Genomic DNA, 12,428 nt, shown 5'->3' on the forward strand with positions numbered 1-12,428 from the left:
TCACTGATGCAGTCCGATCCCAAATAACAGAATAACAGCCTTAAATTGGTTGGACAATTATGGTATTGAAATTTGCAAGTAACAGTTTTGAAATGATCCATTATCTTCCACTTTCCTCAGTGGCTTTATCACAAAATAAATGTAAATGCTTATGCAAACTGTAGTTGCTCACGTAGTTATACATGTAAACAGTTTTAACTTGGTAGACATGATGCACTGTCAAAGTTTTCCTAAGCAGAACCAGACTTACTGTGAGCACCCTGAATATATTTAAAGAGATAGTTCACCTGAAAATTCAGTCATCATTTATTCAACCTTCAACTATTCAAAGCATCAATGCTATTCTTATGGATTTTTCTTCTGTTGAGCACAAAATAAGATATGTTGAAAAATAATGGGGACAACAAAAAATCTCATAGTTTTAGAACAAGTGTAGGGAGAGTACAATTATGACAATAAACATTTTTGGGTGAACTATCCCTTTAATGTTGCTTTGTCTAAATAGTCTATTTCTACATGCATGTTATTCTACATGTTCTCATTTATTTTCTTTGAAGTTGATTGTTACGATCAAATAAAGAAGTCAATAAGAGAATGTCTGAATGATTTATACTTTAGAAACATGATAATTGTTTTTTTATAAACTGTTTCACTTAAATTGGTGCTAAAGCTGCTAGATGCTTGGTTGTCATCTTGGGCACTTTCATTCAACTTGACATCTGTTTAAGGATTTGTGACAGAGTTTTCTGTATTATTCTGTGTACTGATGCACTTTGTAAAAAGATAAAGTCTGAGAATTTTAACCTGACTTGTTTCATACAAATCTCCAATGGTACATTCCGATTCAATCATTCTGTGGGAGAAATCTCAAATCTTACAGTCCAAACTTTTTTTAGATCTAGATGTTTGGATTTACCATCTGGAAAAAAGAGACCCTCTGCTATTTCCTGCACATCTTTCATGGTTGAATTCACATTATTAGAGACATGACTGGTTACACCACCGTTTGAAGTCATTGTCTCTTGTATTAAAGTTCATCCAGCCCAGTTTCACACGCTTGGATATCTTCTTGGCATTTGTGTTTCCAGCATATTTTTTTTAAATCTGTCGTCGATGTTCTTCTTTGCCTCTTGGCCGTACATACTAATTTCCTTAATCTTTCAAACAAGTTACTTTTCCTGTCAGTATTTTCGATGGAATACTGTTTTTTTATTTTTTATTTTTTTGCATACAGAGATGTCAAAAAAAGCTTTATTTAACCTCAAAATTATAAGAGGTGGAATAAAAAAGTAAAACCTTGATGTACTGAAATAGGTATAGACCCTGTATAATTTAATTTCTTTCTAAGCTGGTTTTATGAAAATAGTAATAATACAGATTTTCTCTTCTCCATGCTTGCATGTGACCTTGATGCAAATAAACAACTCAAAGTAGGCCTAATCCAATTTAATTTAATTTAGTGTTGTTCAGATTCCTTTAAATTATTTATTTGATTTAGCTAATTTCAGAATATCATTTAAATTTACATTTAAAATGCAATTCACACAAAAGCAACTTGAAAACGCATCTTCTGAACATCTTTTAAGTTTAAAGAGTGTTTAAGTTATCCAAAGAATCTATGCAATGTATGGTTGCCCATCGGAAATCATAAAAAAGTACATAGGAGACTCAGCATGACTGAACAGATTTACATATTATTAACACCCCCCACCCAAAGATCAGTTTCGCATTACCGAGCTTTTTACCAAATGATTCAGTGTTTTAAACAAATCAGGTGAGTCATTGATTCAATGACCTTTTCATAAACTAAGACAGGCAATTGATTCATTTCCGTTTCCTCTGCATTGGAAATATGTATTTTATTGATTAGCCTACTGATTTTATGTGACTGATAAAGGCTATATTTTATCACATTGTCTTATTACGACTGAAATTTCGAATACAATTTAAGGACTTTGATATGACAAATGACAGTGGCTGTCAAGCCCTGCACATGTTTATAAAAACAAAAAATGACAACTATTTACCTTGTCTTGTTCAATTCTGGCTATGTTTGCCTCTTTGATGTTGTGTTCCCATAAAAATGTCATAAGATCTGTGCTGTGCTGATCCATGGAAGTCACGTTAACCTTCAACGATGTTCCAATGTAACTTGTGCAAGAAATTTTTGAAATACAGTGAGTTATTATGAAACAAAGAGACCATCGAATGCAATACAAAACACATGTAAAGGTCGGTTCCTTTAAAACAAAACTCGTGGCCATGAGAAAAATATGTCGTTCCCTCAACATAACATCTCGAGGCCATGACATAAGGATGTCGTGGCCACGACATAATATCACGTTCCCACGAGTTAATATCTTGTGGCCACAACACCAGTCCCAACACTGTCCTTGAAATCAGTGGGGGATAGATTGATAAGAATGTTGTTAAGTCCCTAATCCTTGAAAAATCTGGTTTATAGGAATGCTGTTCCAAAACCAACAAAGATGCTGATCCAGCAACATGTCTCACTTGGCAAAATCACAATAAGCCACCCAAAGCAATATACTTAAGTGACTAGGTCCAGGTCTATGATACAGTGAATTATAGTATCATCCTTCATGAAATTAATATAACCAAACACATCCATCACTTTTCTTATTAAATTAATTCCGCGATAGACAACACTCCTAGCCGAAACTAAAATACCAGAACACCCCTACACAAGAGCGAGAGGTTCACATGACCTCAGCTCCATACGCTGTGCACTTTATCTAGATTTATAAGGTTTGGCTGAAGCACACGTTTCAGAAATGACAGCAGTGTGAGTTTTCTTACTTGAATGTAATTTGTTTCCAACCTCCAGTTAACTGAGGCTGTATGTAAAGAATGTTTAGGGATGTGCTGGCATACTTGCAAACGAATTAACTATGTCATTCCTTACATATACAAACTTCAAGGAGCCTTAGAAACATCATACTGTATTGAATTTCCTGTATCAGTGTGTGAAGACCACACATTCAAACAGAGGTCCTAAACACATCTGTGCAAACAAAGCTTGAAGATAGTCTCCAGTGGAATGGGACACTGGGCACTGGATGAATGAAATCATGAAAATGATGCTCAGTCATCTACTCCAGCAAAGTTAACAAATGCGGAAATCTGTTCTTAGGTCTTGTCCACATGTGATGTGCTCCTGTGAGAATTTCTCAAATATTCGTGAAATGGACCATACAAATACTACTTAAAATGCATATTCCTCAAAAGGTTTGTCCTCTCTTTTTCCTCCGGGAAATGGAGATGGTCAGGGTGTATAAATATATCCGAGCATCTTATTTCAGGCTGGCCTCTCCAATGATCACTTTAGGTATTACTCTAATGAGAGACTGCTCATGAAGCTCACCCTGTATAATTAACTTAAAATGAAGAATTCTGCCAAGAGGACAACTAAAGTTGTCCAATGGAGCCCCTACTGGGACCCACCTATGTTTTAGTTCCTTTATATCCCTCTCTTTGGTCAAAATTATGGTGCCATTGTGTGACCATGTCTCGTACTGTCGCTGAAATGTATGGTTTAGAAAGAATTACAGGAAAAGTCATGCTCATGTTTTTCAAAATCCAGTTGAAGACAAAATGACATGTTTAGCAGAATGTTGATGCTGTTTATTAATTAAATCATACATTAATTAGAGATTGTCAAGCTCCACAAAGCACCAAAAAAGCACTAGAGTAGTCCATACTTACAAAGTAGGACACTAATTCTAAAAGTGCAACCGATTTAGTATGTATTTATGTATGTTTTAATGTACAGCATCTAGTCACTGTAAACTGAAGGGAAAAGAGCAGCATTAACTTTCTTCACAGTTGTTCATTTGTGTTCTACAGAGAAAAAAAACACTTGTTTGGAACAAGATGAAGGTGAGTAAAATACAAAAGTTAATTTATTGGTGAACTTTAGTAAAAAAAAAAATAAATAATAATAATAATATTGAGGTAGGCCTACACACTTTTAAAAAGGAGTACCTTTTGAGGATATAATATCCATCGATAGAAAAGTGCGAACTGAATGGAATGCTTTTTGAACACTAAAATTTATTATAGTTTTAGATTGAAGTAAGACTGATTTATACAAGCATTTATGATGAGCTAAAATATACTTTAATGTAATTTCATTTAAAACGTGTATAGCATGTATTAATTACAACTTTGTGTATGATTGCAAATATATTATTTTAAGTGCATTTAAAATATATTAACTAAATATATCAAAACATATTATTAACTTAATATTGCAATAACATTAATAAAATTACAATTGCTTATTTACATGTGCTTTAGTCTGTTAGTCGACACATAATACATGCACTTCTTTAAAGCATTTCAAAAGATTATTAACACTTAATGATTTAAAGTCTACTTTAATGTAAAACTTTTCCTTTGATGTGTGGTATGTTTTGAAGCAGTCATGAAAGTTTACTCTAAGTGGCCTTTTATGTCACTGATATAATATTATATGTAATTAAAGTTTTTATAAACCAAAAATATATCGATTTTAAGGACACTACAAGTACACATTCAATACAGTTATGCACTTCTTTTTCACAAGGATAGTCTTTTAATGCAAATTACATTTCCCGCATGCATGGCCAATAGACTCCATATATTCCTCCCTATATTCTTCTTTCCGATATGTCCGTGACCAACATGCTATCTGCCTGTTTTCAGTGTTGTGAAATGGCGCCATTGCGGATGCACAGATTGCCTCCTTTCCACCCATATGAATGATGGGTTCTTGAGGATGCTTATAGAGTAAGATGACAAATGTGTTTTCCTGGAGGTCAAGTTCTCTTTGTGATTTTGGCTGAAGTGTGGGATTTCCCATCTTAACTTGACTGAAACCAGTGCACAGATGTGAAAATGAGGTGGTCAGACTGACGGGGGTTGGTCTATCAAGAGGCACTGGTCTTCTATCGTTGCCAGTTTATAATTAACACGAAGTGGCAGGTTCAAAGGCACGCATTTGAAACAAAAAAAGCTATTATTGGAAGTAATTATAGCAAAGGATTCATCAGGTCCATGAGATCATGTCGTCGTGGATGGGTGACTCATCATCGTAATCGAGAAACCATTTGCCAGGCATTGCCAGTACCACAAATAGACTTGTATGTATTTTCAGTTTGCTCCATGGGAAGGAAAAGAAAAAAAAACTAGCTGGACAAAAACTTTTAGATTGTCATACTGTGTGATTCAAGACACAAGGTCTGTAAAAATGTTTAGTCTTGATTCATTTATTGGTTGTACTACTGCCTGACTCTGTCATCCACTGTACTAGACATTTTCGATGAATGGAAATATAGATCGAATATCATATTCAGCTTTATTGCCTGCAGACTTTGACATCTCTTCAAACTAATGCCTTTGTGTTTTAAGGAAACTGTGACAAACTTACACTTATAATTGTGTGTGTTCTCCCTTTTGGGGGAACATCATAAAATATTATAAAAAAGAAACTACCTGTAAAAGAAACCATAATTTATGTCAACACCATGGTGCTTTGCATTCAGATTTATCTCCATGACAATTATGCATATTTTTCCCCAAATTATTGTTACAGTATTGTTACAGACTTTTTTTGTTTGTGTTTTTGACTCATTATAATATTTTAATGTAAATATATATTTTTTTTAACTTAGCATAAAATACATGCTATATGTCATAAAATTATATATATATAGTGCTTTTTTTTTACTTTTTTTTTTAAACTTGTTATACTGGTGGGAGTTATGAAAATGTAATTTTCACAATGCAGAAAAATCTTGGAAATAAGCTGTTTTCTTAAAATAAATAATAATCTTTAATTACTAATAACCATTTTTTTTTTAGGCTGTTATGTTGGGTTGAAATATGAAATATGGTTTTGTGAGATTCACCCTTTTACCACAATAGTAAACAAAGCTTTTATTTCATTTTTCAGATTTTTCTGAATCATCGTCAGTCTTCTGCCTCTATTTATCAGCATATCCATTAGCTTCACTGCACTTTAAAGTTTATAACAATGTAAAAGCAATATCATACTGTACACTTGACTGCCCACACACTGGCGCTGACATTTTCTTGACTGTTTCTCAGTTAATAACCAAGACCAGATGTGGCAGATGAATGCAAAGCCATGTGTTTCTCACTGTATAATACAGAAGTGATTTCAGCTGTTCATGTTAATAGCCCCCGCTTCCATCCCCCAAACATGTCCAAACAATCCCCTCTGTCTCACAAAGCCATAAAATGCCTAGGGATGCATTGAGTATATCTGCCTTTATTTATCTCCACTCCTGTGCTTTGAAACATCTTCTATCTGCATTGACAAAGACTGCGACAAGACAATTTAATGGCCCACAGAGAAGCGTGAACCTGTGGTGAACTGATATTTTGAGTATTTGTAGGCTACTACTCATAGATACATGCATGAGTGAAACTGAAACTTGTAAAAAGAATGAATGGGAATACATTGGCCTCTGTGACTTCAATCAGTGGCTATTAAGAGTGTTGGACGTGAACCAGATTACCTCATTATCACACTATGTGCAAAAACACCATATGTCTGAAAGCCTGAGACCACAATAAATGCATAAATTGCATGGTCAAGATCCAACTCTGCCATATAGCTTTTGTTTGGCACAGAGGATCTTTCTTTTCAATGTACTGCAGTGTCATTGTGGTGTAGTAAATGGCCTTCAAGTAAAATTATACTTAAAAAAAATAAAAACAATAAGTACAGCAGTAATCAAGCGGTCAGTGGATGTATGTGGGCTGTTTTAACATGTTTGTTTTTCCAAGTTGGGGATTTTCTTACTTCTGTTGTTTTAATACTGAGTTACTATTGTATTGTATGATTATTTAGTGTGTTTATTAAGTTTACACTACTCCCTTATGAGGGCTGTTGATTTCCACAATGAATGCACTCATAAAATGAAACATTTAAATATCATCTCACTAAGACATATTATTGGGAGATATAGTGTGACAATCGTTAGGCTATGTACTGCATATGCATTTTATTTAAGTAGTTCTGCTATACTGTTATAAAGATCTCATTGATTTGCATTACAAGCTATCAGAATTTCATCTTATTTTTTGGATAAGAAAATATTAACATTTGTACCACATTACACAGGAAAGCTTGTTTCATGCTGAGCAAAATGATCAAAATTCTGACATGTTGGTGTTATCTGTCACTTGGATATTATGAGCTGCACTGAGCAAATACAGCTGGATAAAACGAAAAATGTGTATGTCTTCTGTCCAGGCTGCAAAGCAACAAAATGTGATTATTTTAAAGTGAGGTGATTTTTTTTTTGTCTAAACATATAAACAACAAATGGCTCCTTAAAGGGGGGTACAATGGTGTTTTGTGTATTCAGAGATGGATTCTCAGGCTAAACATGGCCAAAGTTTAAAAAAAATTATTTAGAAGAATGACTGAGAATTTCTGTGGGTTCTTACTTCTGGGTTGGTACAAATTTCGGCTGATTTTTTTCGATCGTGGATCTCATGACGTACACGAGAACGGAACTCCTTATATGAGCATTTCTCCCTGAAAAGCACGCCCCCGGACACACATTGACCAGAGGAGAGCGAGACCGCGCACATTAACACGCTTCAAAATCGTCGGCAGCGCTCCATAGGATTTGTTCGAGAATGCCTCCAAATAAGTGAATTTTGGATGTGAGGGAAAGTTTACCGTGTTCAGCTTCCCCAAGAACCCAGCGTTACATAAACAGTGGATGCAGTTTGTTTTTCCGGGGCAGCAACAGAGTGTATCAAGTGCATTTGTCATTTGAGTGATGAATGTTTTATAAAAAAGGCCCAAGTCGACGCTGGATTTGCACATCATTAAAACATGGAGCTGTCCCTGTGATAAAAGACCCCATTCATGTAAGTACAATTGCATCAGATTTCTATATTTTGTTGAAAATCAGCACATAAGTGAATATATGTTATTGGAAACAACATGAAACATCAGTATTATAGCTCCGCTCACGGCACGCCTCCAGGAGCTCGGAATTTTCCGGAAAGAATCGGAAAGCTGTATTTTTCTTTTATAAATATGATAAAACTGAAGACTTTTTGGATATATGAAGGATGCAATACTACTCTCTCTCTCTGTCTCTCTCTGTCTCTATCATATATCAGACTATAAAGGGTGAATTGCCTATTTTGGACATAATGCACTGTCATAAAAAGATATTTTTAATACGTTTTGCTAGTAAGTCACACACACACACACACACACATATATATATATATATATATATATATATATATATATTTTTTTTTTTTTTTTTTTTCTACCACAGTGGGTACTTTATACTGTATGTACCTTCCCTTTTTTACACTGAGCCAATTATATTTTCTGCCCTAAATACTACCATAACCCATTTTTTTTCATAACCCTTGTATTTCCATTAAAGCAATATTTAGTATGTTTATTAAGCTTTTTTAATTCTCACATGGGCTGTTGGCTGCTCCTCACAGGTGATTTCAGGTTTTACAGTCCTTGTGGGGACATTTGGTACACAATGGAAAACCTGACCCACCCACCACACATACATTACATTTGTTTTATAAAATTATGCCAGCCTCCCATTCTACCGGTAAATTACCCTCACATATTGCCATTTGAAAGGACATTTAGTTCATTTTAAAAGCTTTTCCTTTGGCAAGATTTTTAGGTTTTATATAGTCTACTATAGCTTTATCAGACTAGCTTTGACTTATTTTGATTTAAGAAATAAACAGTCATTGTAATAATATCCATTCAACTTATGTCACATATACAGTGTTTATTGTAACATCAAGGTATTTTTTTTTTCATGTAACTTGTCACATGCATGTGAATGAGGGCGGTGCCAGGGGGCATTATTTGAGGACTGCAGGAGGAGGGGTGCTCAAACACGGCTGTCCTTGTTCAATCATACTCACTACTGTCACCTTGTCTGGGAACATCAGGGGCACCATCACAGTCAGCTCGTTCTTGCGGGACTAATCAGCACAGTTATACTACTGATATTCACTAGAAATGACTTTACTTAGGTGATCTACGAGAGGTTTTATTGCTGACCCCGGGGCTTCTCGGACTCACCGCGCGCTGACCAGCAGCAACTTCGCAAACTTGTTCACATCGTCTCTGAGGACTTCACCGAAGCGGCGATGGAGCATCATCTGTGCTTGTACGCGCTTATTTTAACGCTGACGTCCTGTGTTCATTATTCCCTGAGCATGGAGAGAAATAAGGATATTCCAACAGGTAAGAGCCCGTTACATTGGGACCGCGCGCACTCTGCTGCGTCATTCCCAATGATCGCGACGCGACGCAACTGGTCTAGAACGCTCACGTTTGATTATATAAAATAATAATGATCTGAACAGTTAACTAGTGTGATGATAACACTTAATTAATAGTAATAAGTTGTTTTAAAGTGATTAACCAACCGATCAATAAATGTGCGTTCAAATGTTCATAAACTGAAAATATAAAGAAAAATCCATGCCATTTTGATTTGAATGAACATTAATGATCTTTAATATTTGAAAATTAAAATGTTATCTTTCCTTCTGCTCAGGGGCGGATCTAGTAAAATATTGATGGGGTGGCGAGAAGGGGGCAGGAATTTTTGAGGGGTGGCAACAGATGGCAGACGTATATATACTGAATTTAGTCACAGTTATCACAGTTTGATGATAAATAGTATATGTGCACACTACAAAAGGGCACAGGCTATCATTTACAAACTTAAATCTCATGCAATCAATGTCTTGCATTTGAAAGAGTTCATATAAGGAATAAGTGACCATACCCCATAAGCACCACCACACTCACTAATGCTTACAGTATGCATCGACATGTAATTATGAGCATTATAAAAGGTTCAGTGTTATCAACATGTCAATTTATTATAAGAAACACAAGACTTTAATAGCCAATGACATTTACAGCTGGGGAGGCTCAACTGATTTTCTACTGTTTAGTGTTAATCACCATCTAACTCAACCAGTCAAGAGCTACATTTAGCCTTAGATGTTATATGAATATGGTCCCTGAAGCATAGGTTTTATTAGCTGACAATAATAAATAAATAAACATTATTTTGTTTTTGAAAAATTTGTTGTTATTGTTTTGGCAAGTTTAAATTAAAACTATCTATGAAAACTTGTGTGATATTCCTTTAAAATAACGTTTTAGTATATCTTTTTATTTAGTATATTTTACTGTGCAATTTCTTACATAATTTCTTTGAGTTAGACCAAACTTTTACTTTGAGTTGTAGACAGAGTTTGTTTTTTTTAAATAAACTATTATTATTAGCTAATAGGCCTACTTGACGTATAGCATACTCTACTGTGCAATAGTACTAGATTTCTGTTTGAATTTCTTCAGTTATACCGAATATTTTGACAGGTTGTTATAAAGACATTGCCGAATGAATGACGATAGTTTTATCAAATGAAATGGTGAAATCCTCTCATAACGTGCTTGCGTGCACATGTGTAGCCTACATTATGCGTCAATATAGTGAAGAGCTGAAAACACCACGCGTGCTTCAGTGTGCGTGTAGTAGAGCACACATTCCCAGAGACGTGTATAACAACACCTTCAGGGCCGCCGCTGGCCAAATGGGTGCCCTAAGCAGGACTGTATTGTTGTGCCCCCCTTCCTGAAATATGATGATGAAAAAAACACCTACTATAGGGGTGAAAAAATAACTTTAATCAAATAAAAAAATAAAAATGAAAAAATTTTATTATTTACAAATTACAATTGTAGCTCTCAACATCTACCTATGGCTATCACTTTATTATGACTAATTTATTTTATAGTGTCAAGCATAAAGAAATAATGTAAAAGGAAATTAAGCTGTTTTACTATAAAACCATGGCTTATTTTTGTAAGGGTTGTGATATGCTCGTTTTTTGTTGAAGAAATTATAAAGGCTGTGTCATCTATAGCAACAAGGTGGCCAAAAATGAAAGATTAAGTGAATATTTGAACTAAATGTTTGGTCAGTAGCCTAAACAAGGATTTGATTGTCCTGTAAGTGTAACAGCAGCAGTTACATTTGGCTCCCTTTGCAGGCATTTGTAATAACGTACATACATTGATTATTTTGTATTTGCCTACATTATGTATTTTAACAGTGTTATTATTAACCAATAATTATTGCCTCATTGTTTTTTATATAATGCATTTTAAGTCATTTTAAAAGCTATTGATGGCTTAGGTCTGTTTTTATAGCAACGACAACATCAAAAAAATATTAAGGATGATTTGTGGTGTTATTGTTAAAACCATGGGTAATTTTCGTAAGGGAACCTGAAAAAAAAAAAAAAAAAACCTTCACAGGAATGTGCCTGAAAGTGATAAACGGACCTTGTTTTTACCTAAATGATTTATAATTTATTTTAATATATATTAAAAATTTATAAAATGTGCATTGTAGCTGACACCTAAATGAACACATTACAATTGTTTTATGACTGCAGGTCTTTCTCCTCAAATGCTATTGAGCTTCAAATTTGCGTTTGAGCCCAGTTGAAAAAGTAGCATAATTTACATATGATTTACAGTTTATTTTAATATCAAACATTCAATTCAATTGTGCTTTATAGCTGACACCTAAATGAACCATTACAGTTGTTTTTATGACTGTAAGAAAGTCATTCTCCTCAAATGCTACTGACGTTAGAAAAGTGTATATCAATATCGCATGTAACTTTAGAGACTGTCCCTAAATTTGAAACTCTCTAACGTCCAACGTCAAGCCAACTTTATGCCTGTTTTTTTTTATTTTTTATAACTTTCTTTAGTTTTCTTTTCTCTGCACCGGATTGCTGATGTCCTTTACCCGGGCATAGATGTTCATCCATCAATTATGAACATTCAGCCGAAAACATGAGGTGTTAGTGGTCGCGAGCACGGATAGATACAGACGGTTGGTCTAAGAACGCCCCGTCACGTGATGTGAATTTAGCCCGTGGGGGGAAACATTGCGTTGGCGCCAATTGAAATCATGCCAAAGAGGTGTTGTGTCGTTTTCTGTACCACCAATAAACTAACAAATTATGAAATGAAGTTCTACATCATTCCTAATAAACATACAGAACCGGAAAGGATGACAAAATGGCTACAAGCAATAAGTTGTGAGGATGATCAAGGGAAGTTGTGGAAATGTGTGCAGTCAGCATTCATCACAGGCAGGCTACGTTAACATTGTGTTCATTATTAACGCTATCAAAACTGTGTAAGGTTGTTTCAGAAAGTGGCATGTATATATAATTAGCCTTATCATTCTACCTTAAGCAAAACTATGTAACGTTAGCCTAGTGTCGAACATAAACACGTTTACCCACTTAAAAAAGCGTGGACACGTAACAACTTAGTTTTGTCAGAG

The 12,428-nt window shown here is 34.8% G+C and overlaps 1 protein-coding gene across 2 annotated transcripts in view; it reads left to right on the forward strand.

The window, feature by feature from the left end:
- Positions 1–8,933: 8,933 nt before the first annotated feature.
- LOC132124051 (procollagen-lysine,2-oxoglutarate 5-dioxygenase 2-like) overlaps positions 8,934–12,428 on the forward strand; it is a 56,893-nt gene continuing 53,398 nt past the window's right edge. For both annotated transcript variants that reach the window (XM_059534810.1, XM_059534811.1), the window contains exon 1: positions 8,934–9,286. In XM_059534810.1, coding sequence (XP_059390793.1) covers positions 9,190–9,286 — 97 coding nt within the window. In that variant the 5' untranslated portion in view covers positions 8,934–9,189. The remainder of the gene's footprint in view (positions 9,287–12,428) is intronic.

The sequence above is a fragment of the Carassius carassius genome, chromosome 42 (assembly GCF_963082965.1).
Source record: "Carassius carassius chromosome 42, fCarCar2.1, whole genome shotgun sequence".
In the NCBI taxonomy this organism is placed as follows: Eukaryota; Metazoa; Chordata; class Actinopteri; order Cypriniformes; family Cyprinidae; genus Carassius; species Carassius carassius.